An 18,893-nucleotide genomic window follows, 5' to 3' on the forward strand; every position below is an offset into this window, starting at 1 on the left:
ACAAAAAATTACATTTTCATAATAGTGAAAACATTTTTCATCATAGATTTTTTCTACCCATTCCTCTCTAGAATCAATTTGCTTTCTACCGCAAACGGGGAGAGTTTTAAACCATAATTCGCTCCGGTAATGTTACAATGACAATGCTCTCCTGTGTTGGATCTTCAGCTCAACACAGGCTACCCGGCCCTTCCGTCCATGTCACTGTTCATGTTCCATCTGCTCCTCCTCATGACTTTTACTTTTGTAAAATACGACACATAGTGCTGCAATAACAGCGGGTCAGGTAAAATCTCTGGAGAACATGGATATGTGACGTTTCGAATCGGGACCCTTTGTCAGTTACTTCTGTAAACCTATCGCCCCGTATTCACTTTCCCCACACATTTCTGTTTAGCCTCTGTTAAAGACACCTGGAAAGGCACAAAAAATCTGACGGTTGTGAGTTTGATCTTCACACGGGGCATTAATTTATCGCAGTGCTGCAGCGGATACAGCTGCTGCCACAGTTCCAGTGACGCAGGTTTGATCCTGACCACGGATCCTATCTGTACACAGTTTGTATGCTCTCCCTGTGATTGTGTGGGTTTTCTCCGGGTACTGCGGTTTCCTCCCACACTCCAAAGACGTACAGGTTTGTAGGCTAATTGGCTTCAGTAAAAATTATATATGAAGAATAATACTAGTGTATGCTGGTCGGTGCAGACTCGGTGGGCCGAAGACCCTGTTTCCATGCTGTATCTCTAAAGCCTAAAAGTAAGATACCCAGAATATAGAAGTGATAGGGAGGGAGGAGACAGATATTGTTAAGTAGCATAAGAAAATGAGGCAGCTGGAAGCAGGTAGATTAAATGTGGCAGATGCATTCGACCTCACCACATCTGCCTAATTCTCTTATATTTCCACCCATCACCCACCAATGTCTGTTTCAGCATTTCCTCCACCTTTACCTTCCCCACCTGACTCCATTCTCCCTCCACCCCCTCATCTGGATCCACCTAACACCAACTGTAGCAGAGGAGTTACTTGCAAATTTAGATTTTGGTGTCATCTTTTCAGTACTTTCAAAGATGTACTTTTTTTCCTTTATGAGTGTTCATTTTAAATATTAATTACAGCAGATGATTGGGAAAGATATTTATTGGTAGTGGCATTAGGTGCTTCTTTATGAATATATAATGTGCTGAATGTTATCAGTGCAATCTCAAATTGTCCTTGAGAAGATGGTGGTGAACTGCGTCCTTGGACCACTGCAACCTTTCTGATGATGATACATTCCAAAGTGCACTTGGGATGGGAGTTCCAGAGTTTAGACAAAGTGATAATTAAGAACTCTTGTCACAAGGAACTGCAGATGCTGGAATCTTAAACAAAACACAAAGTATTGGAGTAACACAGCGTGTTAGGCAGCATTTGTGGAAGAATGGACAGATGACAGCATCCTTCTTGAGACTGATTGGAGTGGGGAAAGCTGAAAAAGAGAGTAGGGGCCCCGTCCCGCAACATCGTCTGTCCATTTCCTCCATGGATGCTGCCTGACTCGCTGACCTCCTCCAGCACTTTGTTTTCAGGTCAGGAAACAAACTGGTGATATATATTTCCAAGGCAGGATGGCATGCAGTTTCAAGGCAAACCTGCAGATGGTGGTGTTCCTATGCAGCTGACATTCTTGGAGACACAAGGACTGCAGATGTTGGCTTACAACAAAAGATGCAAAGTGCTGGAGAAACTCAACACATCAGGCAGCATACCTGGAGAACATATATAGGTGACTTGGGGTCACCTATATGTGATCTCTGAAGAAGGATCCCGACCCGAAATATTCCATTCATATTCTCCAAATATGCTGCCTGATCCGCTGAGATACTCCAGCACTTTGCGAGTTTTTTTTCACCTGACGTTCATGGCCTTCTTGGAGGTGGACATTTCAGATCAAGAACTATCAGCCAGAAGAAGGGTCCCAACCCGAAACGTCACATGTCCATTCCATCCACAGATGATGCCTGACCTGTTGAGTTCTTCTTGCGCTTTGTGTTTCGAATTAGAAAAGCATTAGCATTTTAAAAATAAACAAGGTGCTGGAGTAACTCAGCTGGTCAGGCAGCAATTCTCCAGAGAACATGAATATGTGACGATTCAGGTTGGGACCCTTCCTCAGACTGATTGTAAGTTGGGGGAGAAAGCCCTTCTGGGGATTGGATAGTGGAATGGCTTTAGGTGTGAAGAAGTGAGTCGCTTGCTGCAACATACCCAGCCTCTGACCTGCTCTTACATTGAACATAGAACAGTACAGCACAGGAACAGGCCCTTCACTCCACTACATTTGTGCCGAACGTGATGCTAAGTTAAACTCATCTCGCCTGCCTGTACATGATCCATATCCCTCTATTCCCTGTACTTCCATGTGCCTACCCAAAGCCTCTTAAATGCCACTATCGTATCTGCCTCCACCACCACACCTGGCAATGCTTTCCAGCCCCCCACTACTCTATTTGTAAAAAACACTTGCCCCGTATATCTCCATTAAACTTTCCCCCTCTGACCTTATAGCTGTGCCGTCTAATGTTGGGAAAAAATGGTTCTGACTGTTTATGTTATTTATGCCTCTCATCGTTTTATATACTTCTATTAAGTCTCCCCTCAACTTCCAACGTTCCAAAGAAAACAAGTCTATCCAACCTCTCCCTGTAGCTGAAGCCTTCTAATCATGACAGCATTCTGGTAAAAATTGTCTCGTGGCAGGTTGATTCATTTCAGTTTCAAGTCAGTGGTGACCCCCAGAATATTGACACTGTGAGACTTAATAATGGTATGCCATCAAAAGTCAAAGGTAGGTGTTTTTTCTCTTGAGTCATAGAATTATGCAGAATTATGGAAAATGGCCCTTCGGCCCAACTTGCCCACACTGACCAACATGTTCCACCTACACTGGTCCCACCTATTGTATTTGAACTATATCCTTCTAAACTTGTCCTTTTCAGGTACCTGTCTAAATGTTCCTTGAATATTGCGATAGTACCTGCCTCAACTACCTGCTCCGGCAGATCGTTCCATACACCCACCACCCTTTGTGTGAAAAACATACTCCTCAGGTTCCTATTAAATCTTTCCCCCCTCACCTAAACCAATGTCCTCTGGTTCTCGATTCCACTACTCTGGGCGAGAGACTGTGTGTCTACCCAATCTATTCCTCTCATTGGAATTCCTCTTTGTTGGAATGGTTTTTGCCTGGCACTCCTGCAAGACTGCAAGGTTGACCTTGCTGTTCTTCGTGCCTGACAAGTTATTGGTAATAAAGAAGTTAACTGTTACTCACGTCTCGTGTAAATTATTCAGACACATGCACATGAGTGGTCAGTGCATGCATGCATGTGCAGTTGTGTGTCAGTGTATGTGTTGTCAATGCAGCCCAGTCCATAACACAAACCCTACTCCCATCCCAAACTCCCAATCACATCTACTCTATCTCAGGTACTTGAATAGGAAAGGTTTAGAGGGATATGGGCCAAATACAGGCATGTGGGACGTGTAGATGGGGCATCTTGGTCAGCATGGCATGTTGGGCCGAAGGGCCTGTTTCTGTGCTGTACTTTTCTATGACTATGACTTCATGCTGCCTCAGGAACACAGCCAACATAATCAAGGACCAGTCACATCTCTGTCATTCCCTCTTCTCCCCTCTCCTGTCAGGTAGAAGATAAAAAGACTTCAAGGCAGATATCAGAACAGCTTCTTCCCCACTGCTGTCAGACGCCTGAACAGACCTCCTGTACGTCACCCAACCTTTTCTGTCCAGAGATGCTGCCTGACTTGCTGATTTGCTCCAGCACTTTGTTTCTATCTTCGGTATATACTAGCATCTGCAGTTCCTTTCTACATATTCTGCGCACAGTTTTATCTATTGTTTACACAATGTAATGTACTTGTTCGTGTATGGTATGAAATGCCCGGATAGCACCCAAAACAAAGTTTTCGCCGTATATCAGTACCTTTGGTAATAATAAACCAATGGTAGACACAAAATGCTGGTGTAACTCAGTGGGCCAGGCAGCATCTTTGGAGAGAAGGAACGGGTGACGTATCGGGTCGAGAACAATACTGTACCGATACCACATGTAAAGCCTACACAGACAGCATCTGAGGTCAGGATCAAACCCGGGTCTCTGGCGTGTTGAGGCTCTCCAAGAATAGTTTAGTTTAGTTTATTGCCATGTGTACCGAGGTACAGTGAAAATCTTTTTTTGTTGCGTGCTGTCCAGTCAGTGGAAACACGATACAGGTGCACAACCTTTTATCCGAAGATCCAAATAACGAAAACCTCCGAATAGCGGACATTTTTTCAGTCCTTGAAGAAAGGTCCTTGAAAACGTTCACCGAGGGCGGCCCGCAGAGGTGACAGCGGAACCTCCGGTCGGTCCTCGAAGAAAGGGGAACTAAATCCCCATTCATAAAAGAGAAGGTGAGGGTATATTGCGCGGGAGGGTTAATAATTGACAATCTGCTGCTGCCTGCCCGCTGAGTTAAAAGTTCCCACGGTAGACTCACGATACACAGTGTATCGTGAGTCTTGCATGGGAACTTTTTAACTCAGCGGGCAGGCAGCAGCAAATTGTCGCTCCCTTCAGTTTCACCCCACCTACACCCCTCTGCTTCCCGGCCATGTGTGTGACCCCTTCCCTCCCCTCTCCAGCTCCCCGCGCATTGCACCGGCGCGGGGGCTTTGCACTGTCTTCACGTTGGAGCCAGTGCCAGTCACCGGAGACGTCAGGACCAACGGGACACCGACCCCCAGGCCCACTGCAAGCACGGAGAACCCAGAGACCCACAGCCAGCAGCAGCCCAGCCCCGTTCCAATTCCAGAGGAACACGCTCTCCGCTGTCCCCGTAGGGACAGAAGCTGATGGCTCGGGCTGTGGCCTCTCCGGCCACCCCCCTGTACAGGAGCTGAGACTGGGAACTGTGGGGTTGTTTGCAGTTGCAGAGGGAGGGGGCAAGGGCGGTACAGTTCCCAGTCTCAGCTCCATTCCAGGGGGGTGACCGGAGACGTCAGGACCAACAGGACACCGACTGCGAGCACGGAGATCCCATAGACTCACAGCCAGCAGCAACTCTAGCCCAGCTCCGCTCCAACTCCAGAGGAACCCGGGTTGCGGATGAGGAGGCGCAGCTCGTGCTGTGGGCGAACTGCCACTTTTCGCCGTAGCGGCCCATCGGGGAGCGGATTCCTCTGGAGTTGGAGGGACAGGGAGACACAGCGGCTTTTGAGAATGGTGGGCAATCACTTCCAAAGTTCTGCCCACACAGTCAGTACACCTCTCCTACACTTGTCTCCCGCACTAAGATCATCTCGCAGAGAATGATCCCAGCCTAACCCTCCCTATTCTCTCCTATTCTGCAAGAAAAAACTACATTGAAGACTCAAACTCGCGATCGAGTAACTGCCGGGATCGAGGCGCAAACTTGCGACCTTGCGGATACGAGCCGAGCACTCTACCACTGAGCCAGCCGTTAAAATCTACGCTAAAAATCTTGCATTCCGAAAGCCGAAAAATTCTGAATTACGAAAAGTGTCTGGTCCCAAGGCTTTCGGATAAAAGGTTGTGCACCTGTACATGATTACAATCAAGCCATCCAGTGTACCGAAACAGGATAAAAGGTATAATGTTTGGTATTAACACAAGACAAAGTCCAGTAAAGTCTGATTAAAGAAGGTCTGAGGCTCTCCAAATGAGGTAGTTGGGAGCAAATATCCTATAGCAGAGCAAGATAGACCACTCCTGCTAAATGCAATGGGCTGATGTGTAGTACGCAACGGCATGTGGGCCTTTTTTTCATCCATTTCCGTAACCTGACCCGACCCGACTCGCAGTGTAATCAACGTTGCGGGGGAACAGTTTGTGTTAATAAATTAAAATTCTGAAAATGAGGAGAAGATTTTTACCAAATAACTTTTCTTTTTACGAGGATGTTTCCGTGACCGGCTTCTGTCTCTGCACTAGTTATCTTTGCTCTGCTATGGGATCTTTGGTGCGGAGACGGAAGCCGGTTACGGAAATGGGGCCTAAAATTACCCATGAATCTGCCCATGACCATACAACATCTTTTTTGTCCAGTGATCTATCTTGATCGCTACAGGATATTTGGTTGGGAGGACAGGACTGCTCTCTAGTTGGTTCAGTTCAGTTTTAGTTTATTGTCACGTGCACCGAGGTACAGTGAAAAGCTTTTGTCGTGTGCTAACCAGTCAGCATAAATACCATAAATGATTACAATCGAGCCATTCACAGTGTACAGATACATGATAAGGGAAGAACGAAGGGATCGGGAGTGATTTAAGGATTCCCGTGCAATGATTACTCCTGACTCTCAGTTTGAAGAGGGTGTCGACTCGAAGCGTCACCTACTCCTTCTCTCCAGAGATGTTGCCTGTCCCGTTGAGTTACTCCAGCACTTTGTGTCCACTTTCGATGTCAACCAGCATCTGCAGTTCTTTCCTACCCATTTAATGATTTAACGTTTTCAGAATTAACCAAAGAAGCGTCGTGCCGCGCAGATGTTATTTCGAAATGTCCTCTATTTGACTCCCAGCGGGGCTCGGGGCACGGTGCGTTTGTACGTTAATGTTGTGATCAGAACCGTAAATCGCAGGAGGGAACAAAGGCAGCCGTTCCTGGCATATTCACACAGCGCTCCTTTAGAAACACGCCCAACCCCGGAAAGGGGCGGTGAAAAGACTGACCTATCCAATGTCGGTGATCGGGGCAGCAAATCCATCTCTACTTGCGATGCAACATCACAAACCATCGCCGCCCACACACACAAGCCTCAAAAACCAGTCGATGTGTACAAGATGTTAACCCTGCAGCGCGTGTGCCTAGATAAGCCGACTGGGTAATGTTTCGGGTCGAGACCCTTCTTCAGGTGGGTATCTTGGTCCGGCATGGACGAGTTGGGCCGTAGAACCTGTTTCCGTGCTGTGTGGCTCTGCACAGAAAGAAGCCCCATAACTTGTATCTAAATATATGTTTAATAAATTTATATATAAATGAATAATTGAAGTATATAAGGTAATAGAACCCCCGATACATGCACTATACATAAATGCGCATTCTATATATGGATACAAATTAATTTCTTCATGTTTAACGTATACATATATATGGATTCGTCCTCTCCCTCTCACCCCATCTTTTCACTCCTTCCACTCTCTGTCCACACCCCTTGTCCTTTCTCCTCCCCGTCATTTCTTCTCTTGCTTCCCTCCCACTTCTGTCCTCTCTTCCTATCCTCTGTTCCCCTCCACCCCCTCCCTTTCTCCCCATCCTCTGCCCCCTCCCTTTCTCCCCATCCTCTGGCCCCCAATCCATGTCTTCTCTCTCTCTCCTAATTCATGTCATCTCTCTCTTTCTCTCCTACCAATCCCTGTCCCCTCTCTCTCTTTCTTTGCACACGCACAATTGAAACGCGAACGCTTCAGTTCCGCACCTGCAGCGGCGTTGCAAACTCGCTTCCTCAATCCCCTCAATGAAAGCAACATCGCAGTGACGAGACGGACGGACGGAGGGAATGGCAACAGTGTATCACCGCGGGAGCCGGGCCACCGAGTGAGTGAACGAGTCGAGCGGGGTCGCTGCCGGGTGACATGGTATTTCGTTACAAAAATACATTGTTTCATTGAACGTATCTTTCCAGCGAAGCGATCGGAAAGGAGAAACGAGACACAATGGCAGAGGGCGAAGCCGGGCAGGAGACCAATCTCGGGGCCTACTCGCCTGTAGATTACATGAGCATCACCAGCTTTCCCCGCTTGCCCGAAGACGATGCCGGCTCCAGTGACAATGTCCTCCGGTGCCGCAAAGACGACGACTCGTCTCTCTGTGATCCGGATACAGCAGGTCAGTCTTATCACCGTGACGCCTCATCTTGATTTCAATGTCCAATTCCTTACATTTCTAGCTGTGATTTTGTCCAGACATAAATAATGTATAAATCACCTCCCCCCTCCCCCCTCCCCTCTTTAGAGGGTTTTCCAGGTGTGAAGGGAAGGGGTTTATCACATATTTTAAAAATCCAAATTAATATATGGTGCAAAATATTGGAATCCAGGGTATTTATTCGCTGGAGCTGCGTCACTAAACCTTCTAAGCATTGGGCTGCCAATGCTGCCTGTTTGTCTAACCTGCGTACTGACTCATGCTGGTTGAAGCTAGGTAGCAATCATGCGTTGCCACAAAACACGGGGAAGTCGGTGTACAGTGCGGCAAAGTCGTACTGGGAGTGGGAGGGCGAGAGAGAACTAAAGTCAGCTCAGTGATCTATCTCCCGGTTGCCAAACACTTTAACTCCCCTTCCCATTCCCACACTGGCCTTTCTGCCCTGGGCCTCCTCAAACTCAAATTGGAGTAACATAACATCATATTTCGCTTGGGCAGCTTACAAACCAGCTGTCTGACTTTTGATTTCTCTAACTTCAAGTAACCCTTGGAGCCTCTCACTCTCTGTCCCTGCCCCCAAACTAGTTGTTATACTAGTTTCACTGTTGTCCGGTTGAGTTTAACTCTGTAACTCAGTATCACCTACCCCACAGCCAACAATGGACCTTTCTTTGATCATTGTTGTTTCTTGCATACCATTCATTCCTGTGTTCTTTGTACCTCTTCATATCTCTCATTTCCCATTCCCCTGACTCAGTCCGAAGAAGGGTCTTGATCTGAAACGTCACCTATTCCTTTTCTCAAGAGATGCTGCCTGATCCGCTGAGTTACTCCAGGTTTTTGTGTCTAACTTTGCAGTAAAATTCATGACAGGCATCCAGAAGTACAAGGACACATTGGTGACGGGAAGAAGATGTTTCACGAGATGTTTCCCAACGTAACACAGACTGCTACAAATTAAGATGAAAGAAGTACAAAGTAAATTGCTTTGTGCCTTGACTGTACAAATGATAGAGATAATGGGGGAACTATTGCAACTCTTGCAGTGTGAGGGAAGGAGGTGTAAGTAGGAAGAGATTCCACCACTTTATATCTCTGCGCTGACGTAATGGCCAAGAAAGCAAACCAATGCCTCTACTTCCTATGATGGCTAAGGAATTTCGGCATGACTCCAATGGGGCGGCACAGTGGCGCAGCGGTTATCTTGCTGCCTCTCACAGCGCCAGAGACCCGGGTTTGGACATGACTACGGGTGCTCTCTGTCCGGAGTTTATATGTTCCTCCTGGGACCACGTAGGTTTTCTCCGGGTGTTCGGGTTTCCTCCCACACTCCAAATACGTACAGGTTTTTAGATTAATTGGCTTCGGTAAAATTGTCCCTAGTGTGTGTAGTATAGTGTAATGCAATAGTGATCGCTGGTCAGCGCGGACTCTGTGGGCCGAAGGGGCTTGTTTTGCACTGTATCTCGAAAGTCTAAAGATTCTTGCCAATTTCTGCAGATGCACCATAGAAAGCATCCTAATGGGATGCATCACAGCTTGGTTTGACAACTGTTCTGCCCAAGACTGCAAAATAAATAGTGAGTTGAGAATGCAGCCCAACTTCCACGCAAAACAACTTAACCCCCCCCCCCCCACCCCCATCAACTCCATCAATAATTCACATTGCCTCAGGAAAACAGCCATTAAAATCAAGGACCACTCACACCCTGATGATTCCCTCTTTTCCCATTTTTCTGTCGGGCAAAAGATACAAAAGCTTGAAAGCACATACTACCAGATTCAACAGCTTCTTCCATGCTATTATCAGACCTGTCATACGCAGAGGATGACATGACGATCTTCCAATCTACCTCATTATGGCCAGTGCACTTTTTATTTATCTGCACTTTCTCAAATAGTTGTAACTATATTTGTCCATAATTTCTCCACAGGCAGTATCTGCACTTTCCCCAATAACTATAACTATTTATCTTCTCTTTTGCACTGCTCTTTGTACTCATGTGCAGTATGATTTGCCTGGATAGCACGCCAAACAAAGTTCTCGGTACAAGTGACAATAATAAACCACCAGAATACCAGTGCAAATTTTGGTAGTGACCAGGGTTCTGTCGAGGGAACAGTTTCCATAAAATGCTAAAAATGGGGGGAGAATGGGAAGAACTGTTTGGTGGAACTGAAATATTGGATGATGATTGTTGCAGGAACAGGATGCTGAGGATAAAGGGTCCCCTACTCTGGTTCTGTGAGGGAGGAAGGTGAGATGAAGCTATCAGTTTGGAAAACAGAACAAATTTGGTGGAAAAGGATGTTGGAGGAAAAGGGGGATAAAAAAGAGTCTGGCACAGTAGCGCAGCGGTAGAGCTGCTGCCTCACAGCGCCCGAGACCCGGGTTCAATCCTGACCTCAGGTGCTATCTGTGTGTGGAGTTTGCATTATCTCACTGCAACTGTGTGGGTTTCCTCCAGGTGCTCTGGTTTCCTCCCACGGATGAGTTGGTTTGCAGGTTGAAACATAGAAACATAGAAAATAGGTGCAGGAGTAGGCCATTCGGCCCTTCGAGCCTGCACCGCCATTCAATATGATCATAGCTGATCATCCAACTCAATATCCTGTACCTGCCTTCTCTCCATACCCCCTGATCCCTTTAGCCACAAGGGCCACATCTAACTCCCTCTGAAATATAGCCAATGAACTGGCCTCAACTACCCTCTGGGGCAGAGAGTTCCAGAGATTTACCACTCTGTGTGTGAAAAATGTTTTTCTCATCTCGGTCCTAAAAGATTTCCCCTTTATCCTTAAACTGTGACCCCTTGTCCTGGACGTCCTCAACTGGCCTTTCCCAGTTGGGACTTCCCCAACTAGTTAATTGGCCTCTAGTGCGTAGGAAGTGGATGCGAAAGTGGGTAACATAGAACTCGTGTTAAAACAGGCCCTTCGGACCACTGAGCCCGCTCCAACCAGCAATCACCAGTACATTAGTTTATCCTACAATTTACAGAAGCCAGTTAACCTACAAACCTGTACATCTTTGGAAAGTGGGGGCAAACCGGAGCACCCGGAGAAAACCCACACGGTCACATGGAGAACGTATAAACTCCGTACAGTCAGCACCTGTAATCAGCATTGAACCTGAGTATCTGACGCTCTGAGGCAGCAACTCCACTGCACTACTGTGCTGCCCTAGTTCTATAGAAACAAGGAACTTCAGATACTGGTTTATAGCAAAGATAGATACAAATTGCTGGAGTAACTCTGTGGGTCAGGCAGCATCTCTGGAAAAAAGGGTGGATGACGTTTTTGTTTGCTCCAGATATGCTCTGCCTGTCCCACTGACGTACTGCAGCACTTTGTGTCTTTCTCTTACACTAGTTCTGTGTTATCCCCTGACTGATTCAAAGACACTGAGCCCAATGGAATTTAAACAATGACATGTATCAGAAGAGAATAAATGCGTGGAATGTCTCCACCTTGCAGGAATTATTGAGTTCCTCTCCTCCCTTGGCCTGATGTAATAATACGGTGAATGCAATTCTTGCCAAGCCTCCTTGGCAGACCCTGAAGCTACTTGTGGTAATGAGGTGTGCTGCCTCTACACCCCTGCAACACTTTGGTGTGGTTCCAACTGCATACTCCATGTACTCAATATAAATTTACCTGTACAAGATAAATTCAGATGTAAATATCATTGTAGAAACATAGAAAATAGGTGCAGCAGTAGGCCATTTGGCCCTTCGAGCCTGCACTGCCATTCAATATGATCATGGCTGATCATCCAACTTGGTATCCTGTACCTGCCTTCTCTCCATACCCCCTGATCCTTATAGCCACAAGGGCCACATCTAACTCCCTCTTAAAGATAGCCAATGAACTGGCCTCAACTATCTTCTGTGGCAGAGAATTCCACAGATTCACTGTGCAAAAAAATGATTTTCTCATCTCGGTCCTAAAAGATTTCTCCCTTATCCTTAAACTGTGACCCCTTGTTCTGGACTTCCCCAACATCGGGAATAATCTTCCTGCATCTAGCCTGCCCAACCCCTTAAGAATTTTGTAAGATTCTATAAGATCCCCCCTCAATCTTCTAAATTCTAGCGTGTACAAGCCGAGTCTATCTAGTCTTTCTTCATATGAAAGTCCTGCCATCCGAGGAATCAGTCTGGTGAACATTCTCTGTACTCTATCGATGGCAAGAATGTCTTTCCTCAGATTAGGAGACCAGAACTGTATGCAATACTCCAGGTGTGGTCTCACCAAGACCCTTTACAACTGCAGTAGAACCTCCCTGCTCTTATACTCAAATCCTTTTGTTATGAATGCTAACATACCATTCGCTTTCTTCACTGCCTGCTGCACCTGCATGCCTACTTTCAATGACTGGTACTGTACTGGGAAAAAGGGAAATGAGGACAAGGAAACCACCTTTGGATGTGGTGCAAAGAGCAAGTTGGTTAGGCAGTTGTTCACCAGCATAATCAAGGACCAGTCTCACCCTAGTCACTCCCCTCTCCCATCAGGCAAGAGGTACAGAAATGTGGAAACCTCCAGATTCAGGGACAGTTTCTTCCCAGCTGTTCTCAGGCAACTGGGCCATCCTATCAACAACTGGAGAGCTGTCCAGAGCTACTATCTACCTCATTGGAGATATTTGAACAATCTTTATTCGGACTTTACCTTGCACTAAGCACCTTTCCCTTTATCCTGTATCTGTACACTGTGGATGGCTTGATTGTAAACATGTATAGCTTTTCCGCTGACTGGATACCAGCAACAAAAAGCTTTTCACTATATCTCAGTTTGTGTGACACCAAACTAAATTAAAGTAAACCTAACCAAAGAGCTCAGAATAGGCCATGTATCCCATCATGTCTGCAGCACTCTTGGCCGACCATTTGCCTCAGTTCCAGTTTCCCTTCCATCTCCATCTCCCTTTGAACCCTTTGTGCTGAAAACCCATTAATCGGGAGTTGGGACACACCAACCTTGCTGCATGGAAGCGGAGGGGCGGCTGCTGGAAGCGACGGACTTATGCCCCTGTCCCACTTAGGAAACCTGAACAGAAACCTCTGGAGACTTTGCGCCCCACCCAAGGTTTCCGTGCGGTTCCGGAGGTTGCAGGTGGTTGCCGGAGATTGCAGGTAGTGGAAGCAGGTAGGGAGACTGACAAAATCCTCCGGGAACCACACGGAAACACTGGGTAGGGCGCAAAGTCTCCAGAGGTTTCTGTTCAGGTTTCCTAAGTAGGACAGGGGCATAAAGTTACGTTAGTTTATGTATTGTCAAATATACAGTAAAATGCTTGTTCTGCATGCTATCCAGCCAAACCTTAACGTAGACACAAGGAACTGCAGGTGCTGGTTTACAAAATAAGATACACAGTGCTTGAGTAACTTAGCAGGTTAGGCAGCATCTGTGGAGAATATATAGTACATGAGTACAATAGACTCTCTTCTGGAACAGCACGCAGAGAGTCGCCACGTTCTGGCGCCATCTTGCAACTCCCAAGGTGATTGTAGTCTCTTATTTTCTCACTTCAAGGCCCGGTATCCGGGCGGCAGAGGATCGATGAGGTCTGGCCCAGCGTAATGCCATCGGCTCCTTCCGCCGCCGCTCCGTGCAGTTGCTGCAGGCTGTGTGCTCCATCCGCTCGCTCGCCCGGTTGCTGCAGTCCTGGAGTTGGCAGAGGCGGCCACGGGAGGCCCAACAGCAGCCGGACAAGCGGGCAGATCCAGCGCAGCCTGCGGCAGCTGCACTGAGCGGCGCTGGATGGAGCTGACGGCATCAAGCTGGGCCAGGCCAACTCACACCTCATAGATCCTGTGCTGCCAAACCACCGGGCCTCAAAGTGAGAATGTGAGAAATCGCACATCTTCGGGCTTTTCAGTGATTTGGAAGTTTTGTAAGATGGCACCGGAACGTGGTGACTTTCTACGTACTGTTCCAGAAGAGGATCTGTTATAATAATAATAATAATAATAAATAATATAATAATAATAATATCTTGTATTGTCATTGCACATAAGCGCAACGAGATTTGGTATGCAGCTTCCATCCGATGTCATAACATAAATAACTAATAACATTTAGATTTAGATACCCCGAGAACATGGATTGTAAAAAGAACAGTGAAATAGTCAAAACACTTCAAACTTTAGTTCAGACTAAAGTGCAGATGTGTCTGTGCAACGTGACCATCCGAGGGAGACAGTCCAGGGGGGTGGGGAGCACTCTAGTCTAGTATGATTTGGCCGGATAGCTGGTAAAACAAGCATTTCACTGTATTTCTGTGCACGTGACAATAACTAAACTAATCTAATTGCAGTCTCAAATTTATTCAGTGACTGGACACCACAGAACTGTGAAGGAGACAATTTGCAGAATTGGATGTAGAGATTCCTGACTCCACGTCTTGAACTTGTTTCCTTTATTGAAAGACACAGTGTGGAAACAGGCCCTTCGGCCCACCAGATTCACCTGACCACTCACACAAATTCTATAGTATACCACTTTGTTATCCACTCACCCACTTACTAGGGGATGTTTAACAAATGCCATTTAACCTATAACCGGCATGAATTTGCAATGTGTGAGGAAACCGGAGCACCCGGAGGAAACACAAGCTGTCACAGGGTGAACATGCAAACTCCACATGGACAGCACCCAAGGTTACGATTCTGTTTCTCAATAGCTGCTGCCTGACTTGCTGATCTTTTTCAACCATTTCTTGTTCATTTTTGTTTCAGATTTACAGCATCTGAAATGTTTTGCTTTTTCAGCAAATAGATCAAGTGTCATAAATTCTCTTTGCCACGTTGAAAAAAAAAAGGAATTAATTGTGCAAAGGAATTTGGCAAAGAGTTTGTGAGATCAACTCTGACATTTGCACTTGTGATGTGGGCTGGAACATTTAAAGAATGCTGTTCCATTAGTATATTTGCGTCAGTGTGCACATAAATCTCCCATCCCTTTTACTTTATTAAATGTTCACGGCACATAAATATTAAATAGATTGTTAAATGAACAGCGCAGCTTCAAATTAACTTTGTGAAGCAGTCAATAAAATAAGCTGTGAAAATGGGGAATTATAGAATCCAGAGACATTGAGTCACACAAAGCAGAATTGGGTCTTTCGGCCCATCAAGTCTGTACCCACCATCAAGCCCACATTTACACTAACCTTAAACTAATCCTCAATGCAACGTGGAACTCAGCGGGTCAGGCAGCGTCTGTGGAGGGAAAAGACGATGTTTCGAGTCTAGATCCGTCTGTCCATTCCCTCCATAGACGCCACTGAATTCTTTCAGCTCTTTGTGTTTTGCTCAAGATTCCAACATCTGCAGATCTTTGTGTTTCTCTCCACAGTTGCTGCCAGACCTGCTGAGTTACTCCAGCATTTTGTGTTTTAGACTTTAGATATACAATGTAGAAACAAGCCCTTCAGCCCACTGAGTCCATGTCGACCAGCGATTGCCCCGTACACTTGCACCATCCTACATAGTAGGGACAATTTACAATTTTACAGGAGCCAATAAACCTACAAACCTGCATGTCTTTGGAGTGTGGGGGGAAACCAGAGAACCCGGAGAAAGCCCACGCAGTCACAGGGAGAACGTACAAGCTCCATACAGACAGCACCCGTAGTCAGGGTTGAACCCGAGTCTCTGGCGCAGTCAAGAGAAAAGACTAATGCCTTTAATATCTCACGCTGGGCGCAAGATTCCAGCACGTGCAGGTCCTTACGATGCTCCCCCCACACTCCAAAGACGTGCAGATGCTGGCTGACCCGCTGAGTTATTCCAGCATTTTGTTCTTTGTTCATGATTCCAACATCTGCAGTTTCTCGTGTCGCTACAAAACCAAGTGATCTGATTTTTTTTGTATGTGGAATCTCTGTGCAAAAAAAATATGCTGCTGCATTTCCTGTAACAATGACAAGATTCATTGACTGCAGTGCCGGGTTGTGATAAAGTGCTCTGTATGAATGTGTGTTTGTTCACTCTTTAAGGTGGGGCTGTGAAAGGAATAATGTAGAATAAAGGCATTCACAAAGAAAATGTGAATGACTAAACTCCCTGTCCCACTTACGTGTCCTTGGCACGCTAATTATGCGACCTCGTGGTCCCGCGAAGGTCGCGCGCGACTTCATGGGCCCGCAAAGCCGTCTGGAGCACATGACGTAATTCGAAGATGAACACAAAATGCTGGAGCAACTCAGCGGGACTGGCAGTATCTCTGGAGAGAAGCAATGGGTGACATCTCGGGTCGAGACTCTTTTTCACCTCGAAAGAAGGGTCTTGACCCGAAACGTCACCCATTGTTTCTCTCCAGAAATGCTGCTGGTCCCGCTGAGTTACTCCTGCATTTTGTGTCCATCTTCAATTTTCTTGGTCCCACTGTGGGAGTAGAAGTGTGGGTGGATCCGGACCGCAACAGTCGTGAGCCCCAGGCCGAGCTCGGCGATCATTTGCCTGCTGCTGCTCCTGTTGGAGGTGAGACGTTGTGCCATGGCAGGGTCTTGGGTCTGTCCCACTCTGGCCGCAGTTACCCAGGCCGTTGGCGCGCGAAAATTTCGTTCGCTACAAAATTTCAGAGCGCCGCGCAATACCGCGCACAACTCCATACACCTCCGCGCTTCTCAGTGGGACCGGCCCCGCGCGTCAACACGATGCCCGTGCGCCTCAACGCGATGAAGAGGTCGCGTAATTTGCGTGCCAAGGACACGTAAGTGGGACAGGGCCTTAAGGAATGTGGAGCTAACAGAGAGAAGTGGCAAAGTGAGTAAATTCAGACGTAGGCTGCAGCAGTCCAGGAGCCTGACAGAAGAAAAGGGCCGCACAATGGCTGCCTTACAGTTCCAGAGACCCGGGTTCGATCCTGACTACAGGTACTGTCTGTGCGAAGTTTGCACATTCTCCATGTGACCGCGTGGGTTTTCCCCGGGTGCTCCGGATCCCTCCCACATTTCAAAGGCGTGCAGCATTGTAGGTTAAATGGCTTCTGTAAATGGCCTCTAGTGTGCAGGATAGTTCTAGTGTATGAGTGATCATTGGTCGGCAAGGACTTGGTGGGCCGAAGGGCCTGTTTCTAAGCTGTAGCTATAAACTAAAACTAAACTAAAACAACAAGCTGGTGTCAAGAGTGAATACCATTTTACAAATGAGCTTAAAATCTCACTGCTTTCTTTGCATGAATGCAAATAATTCAGCTGAAGTATCATATGAAGTATGCGCTCGAAAATTAATGCATTTTTGTTAGTTACCGAATTAGTGGAATAGTATGACTCCTGAAAGCACGCCTACATTTTTTCTGAAATTTACCTCCCTTCCCCTCCCAAAAGAAGGCAAGATAATTTAACACAAAGATTGCTGCTCGCAATAAAGAAGCTACAACTAATGATAGTCACAAAATGCTGGAGTAACTCAGCGGGCCAGGCAGCATCTCTGGAGAGAAGGAATAGGTGACGTTTCAGGTCGAGACCTTTCTCCAGACTAAGAATCAGGGGAGTTTGACACTCGATATATGGAAGGGTAAGGTGTGAAAACGACAGATTCAAGCAGACGATGTTCAGGAAAAAGGTAGAATGGTTCATCGTTAGCTGAGGAGGTGACAATGACATAACCATCAGTAAAATTAATCAGGAGGAGAGTGAAACTAGTCGGAGAACTAGGGTGGGGGAGGAAACGACTGATGATGTGGTAGCAAAACAAATGGCAGAATCCAAGAGTTTGGAGCAGGTTCAATGGTGAGAATATGATTACTTTCAACACTTGCTATTATTAAAGGGTAAAATAGACAACACCATCCTGTCTGCCCAATTAAACCCCAGAATCATCACCTTGGTGAAGTGTTGCACTTTGGGAGGTCAATATTAGGGGGAAAGGGTCTGAAGAACGGTCTGGACTGAAATCGTCACCTATTCCTTTTCTCCAGATATGCTGCATGACCCGCTGAGTTACTCCAGCACTTTATGTCTATCCAAGGGGAAAATATACAGGTTGAACACCGATTTTCCAGCACACGGTTCCAGAGCCTATACTTGCATGATTTGCATCTTTGCATTTCACTTCTCATCTTCTCTCCTCATCTGACACCCTTTTTCCCCCCTTTCACCTCCAGTTTTTGCCACCTGTTTGTCAATCAGCCCTCCTTACCAGTGTCCACCAATCACTTAGTAACAAAAAGAGTAAGGGAATGACGCAGCAAGTCAGCAACATTTCTGGAGGGCACGGATAGGTGACATTTTGAGTTGCGATCCTTGGTTCCTCCAGCACTTTGTGTTTTACTCAAGATCCCAGCATCTGCAGTTCCCTGTGCCTCCACCTACGAGTTGTCAGGATTTGCCACAACCCAACCCCTCTCCCGCCTACTACACTCAAGGATGATGACCTGAAACGTCGCTTGTCCATTCCCCCTACAGTTTAGTTTAGGCATACAGCACGGAAACAGGCGCTTTGGCCCGACAAGTCTGTGCCGACCAATGATCACCCCTATCACAAACACTATCCTACACACTAGGGACATAGAAACATAGAAAATAGGTGCAGGAGGAAGCCATTCGGCCCTTCGAGCCAGCACCGCCATTCATTGTGATCATGGCTGATTGTCCCCTATCAATAACCACTGCCTGCCTTCTCTCCATATCCCTTGACTCCACTAGCCCCTAGAGCTCTATCTAACTCTCTTAAACTCATCCAGTGATTTGGCCTCCACTGCCCTCTGTGGAAGGGAATTCCATAAATTCACAACTCTCTGAGTGAAAAAGTTTTTTCTCACCTCAGTCTTAAATGACCTCCCCTTTATTCTAAGACTGTGGTCTCTGGTTCTGGACTCGCCCAATATTGGGAACATTTTTCCTGCATCTAGCTTGTCCAGTCCTTTTATAATTTTATATGTTTCTATAAGATCTCCCCTCATCCTTCTAAACTCCAGTGAATACAAGCCTAGTCTTTTCAATCTATC

The 18,893-nt window shown here is 46.6% G+C and overlaps 1 protein-coding gene across 2 annotated transcripts in view; it reads left to right on the forward strand.

The window, feature by feature from the left end:
- The first annotated feature begins 7,275 nt into the window (after positions 1–7,275).
- The window catches only part of LOC129707278 (glutathione hydrolase 7), a 40,976-nt gene continuing 29,358 nt past the window's right edge, over positions 7,276–18,893 (forward strand). For both annotated transcript variants that reach the window (XR_008725167.1, XM_055652192.1), the window contains exons 1-2: positions 7,276–7,604; positions 7,693–7,895. Coding sequence is in view for 1 of the 2 variants with exons in the window: in XM_055652192.1 (XP_055508167.1) it covers positions 7,567–7,604; positions 7,693–7,895 (241 nt within the window). In the remaining variant the exon portion in view is untranslated. The remainder of the gene's footprint in view (positions 7,605–7,692; positions 7,896–18,893) is intronic.

The sequence above is a fragment of the Leucoraja erinacea genome, chromosome 21, assembly GCF_028641065.1.
Source record: "Leucoraja erinacea ecotype New England chromosome 21, Leri_hhj_1, whole genome shotgun sequence".
Classification (NCBI taxonomy): Eukaryota; Metazoa; Chordata; class Chondrichthyes; order Rajiformes; family Rajidae; genus Leucoraja; species Leucoraja erinaceus.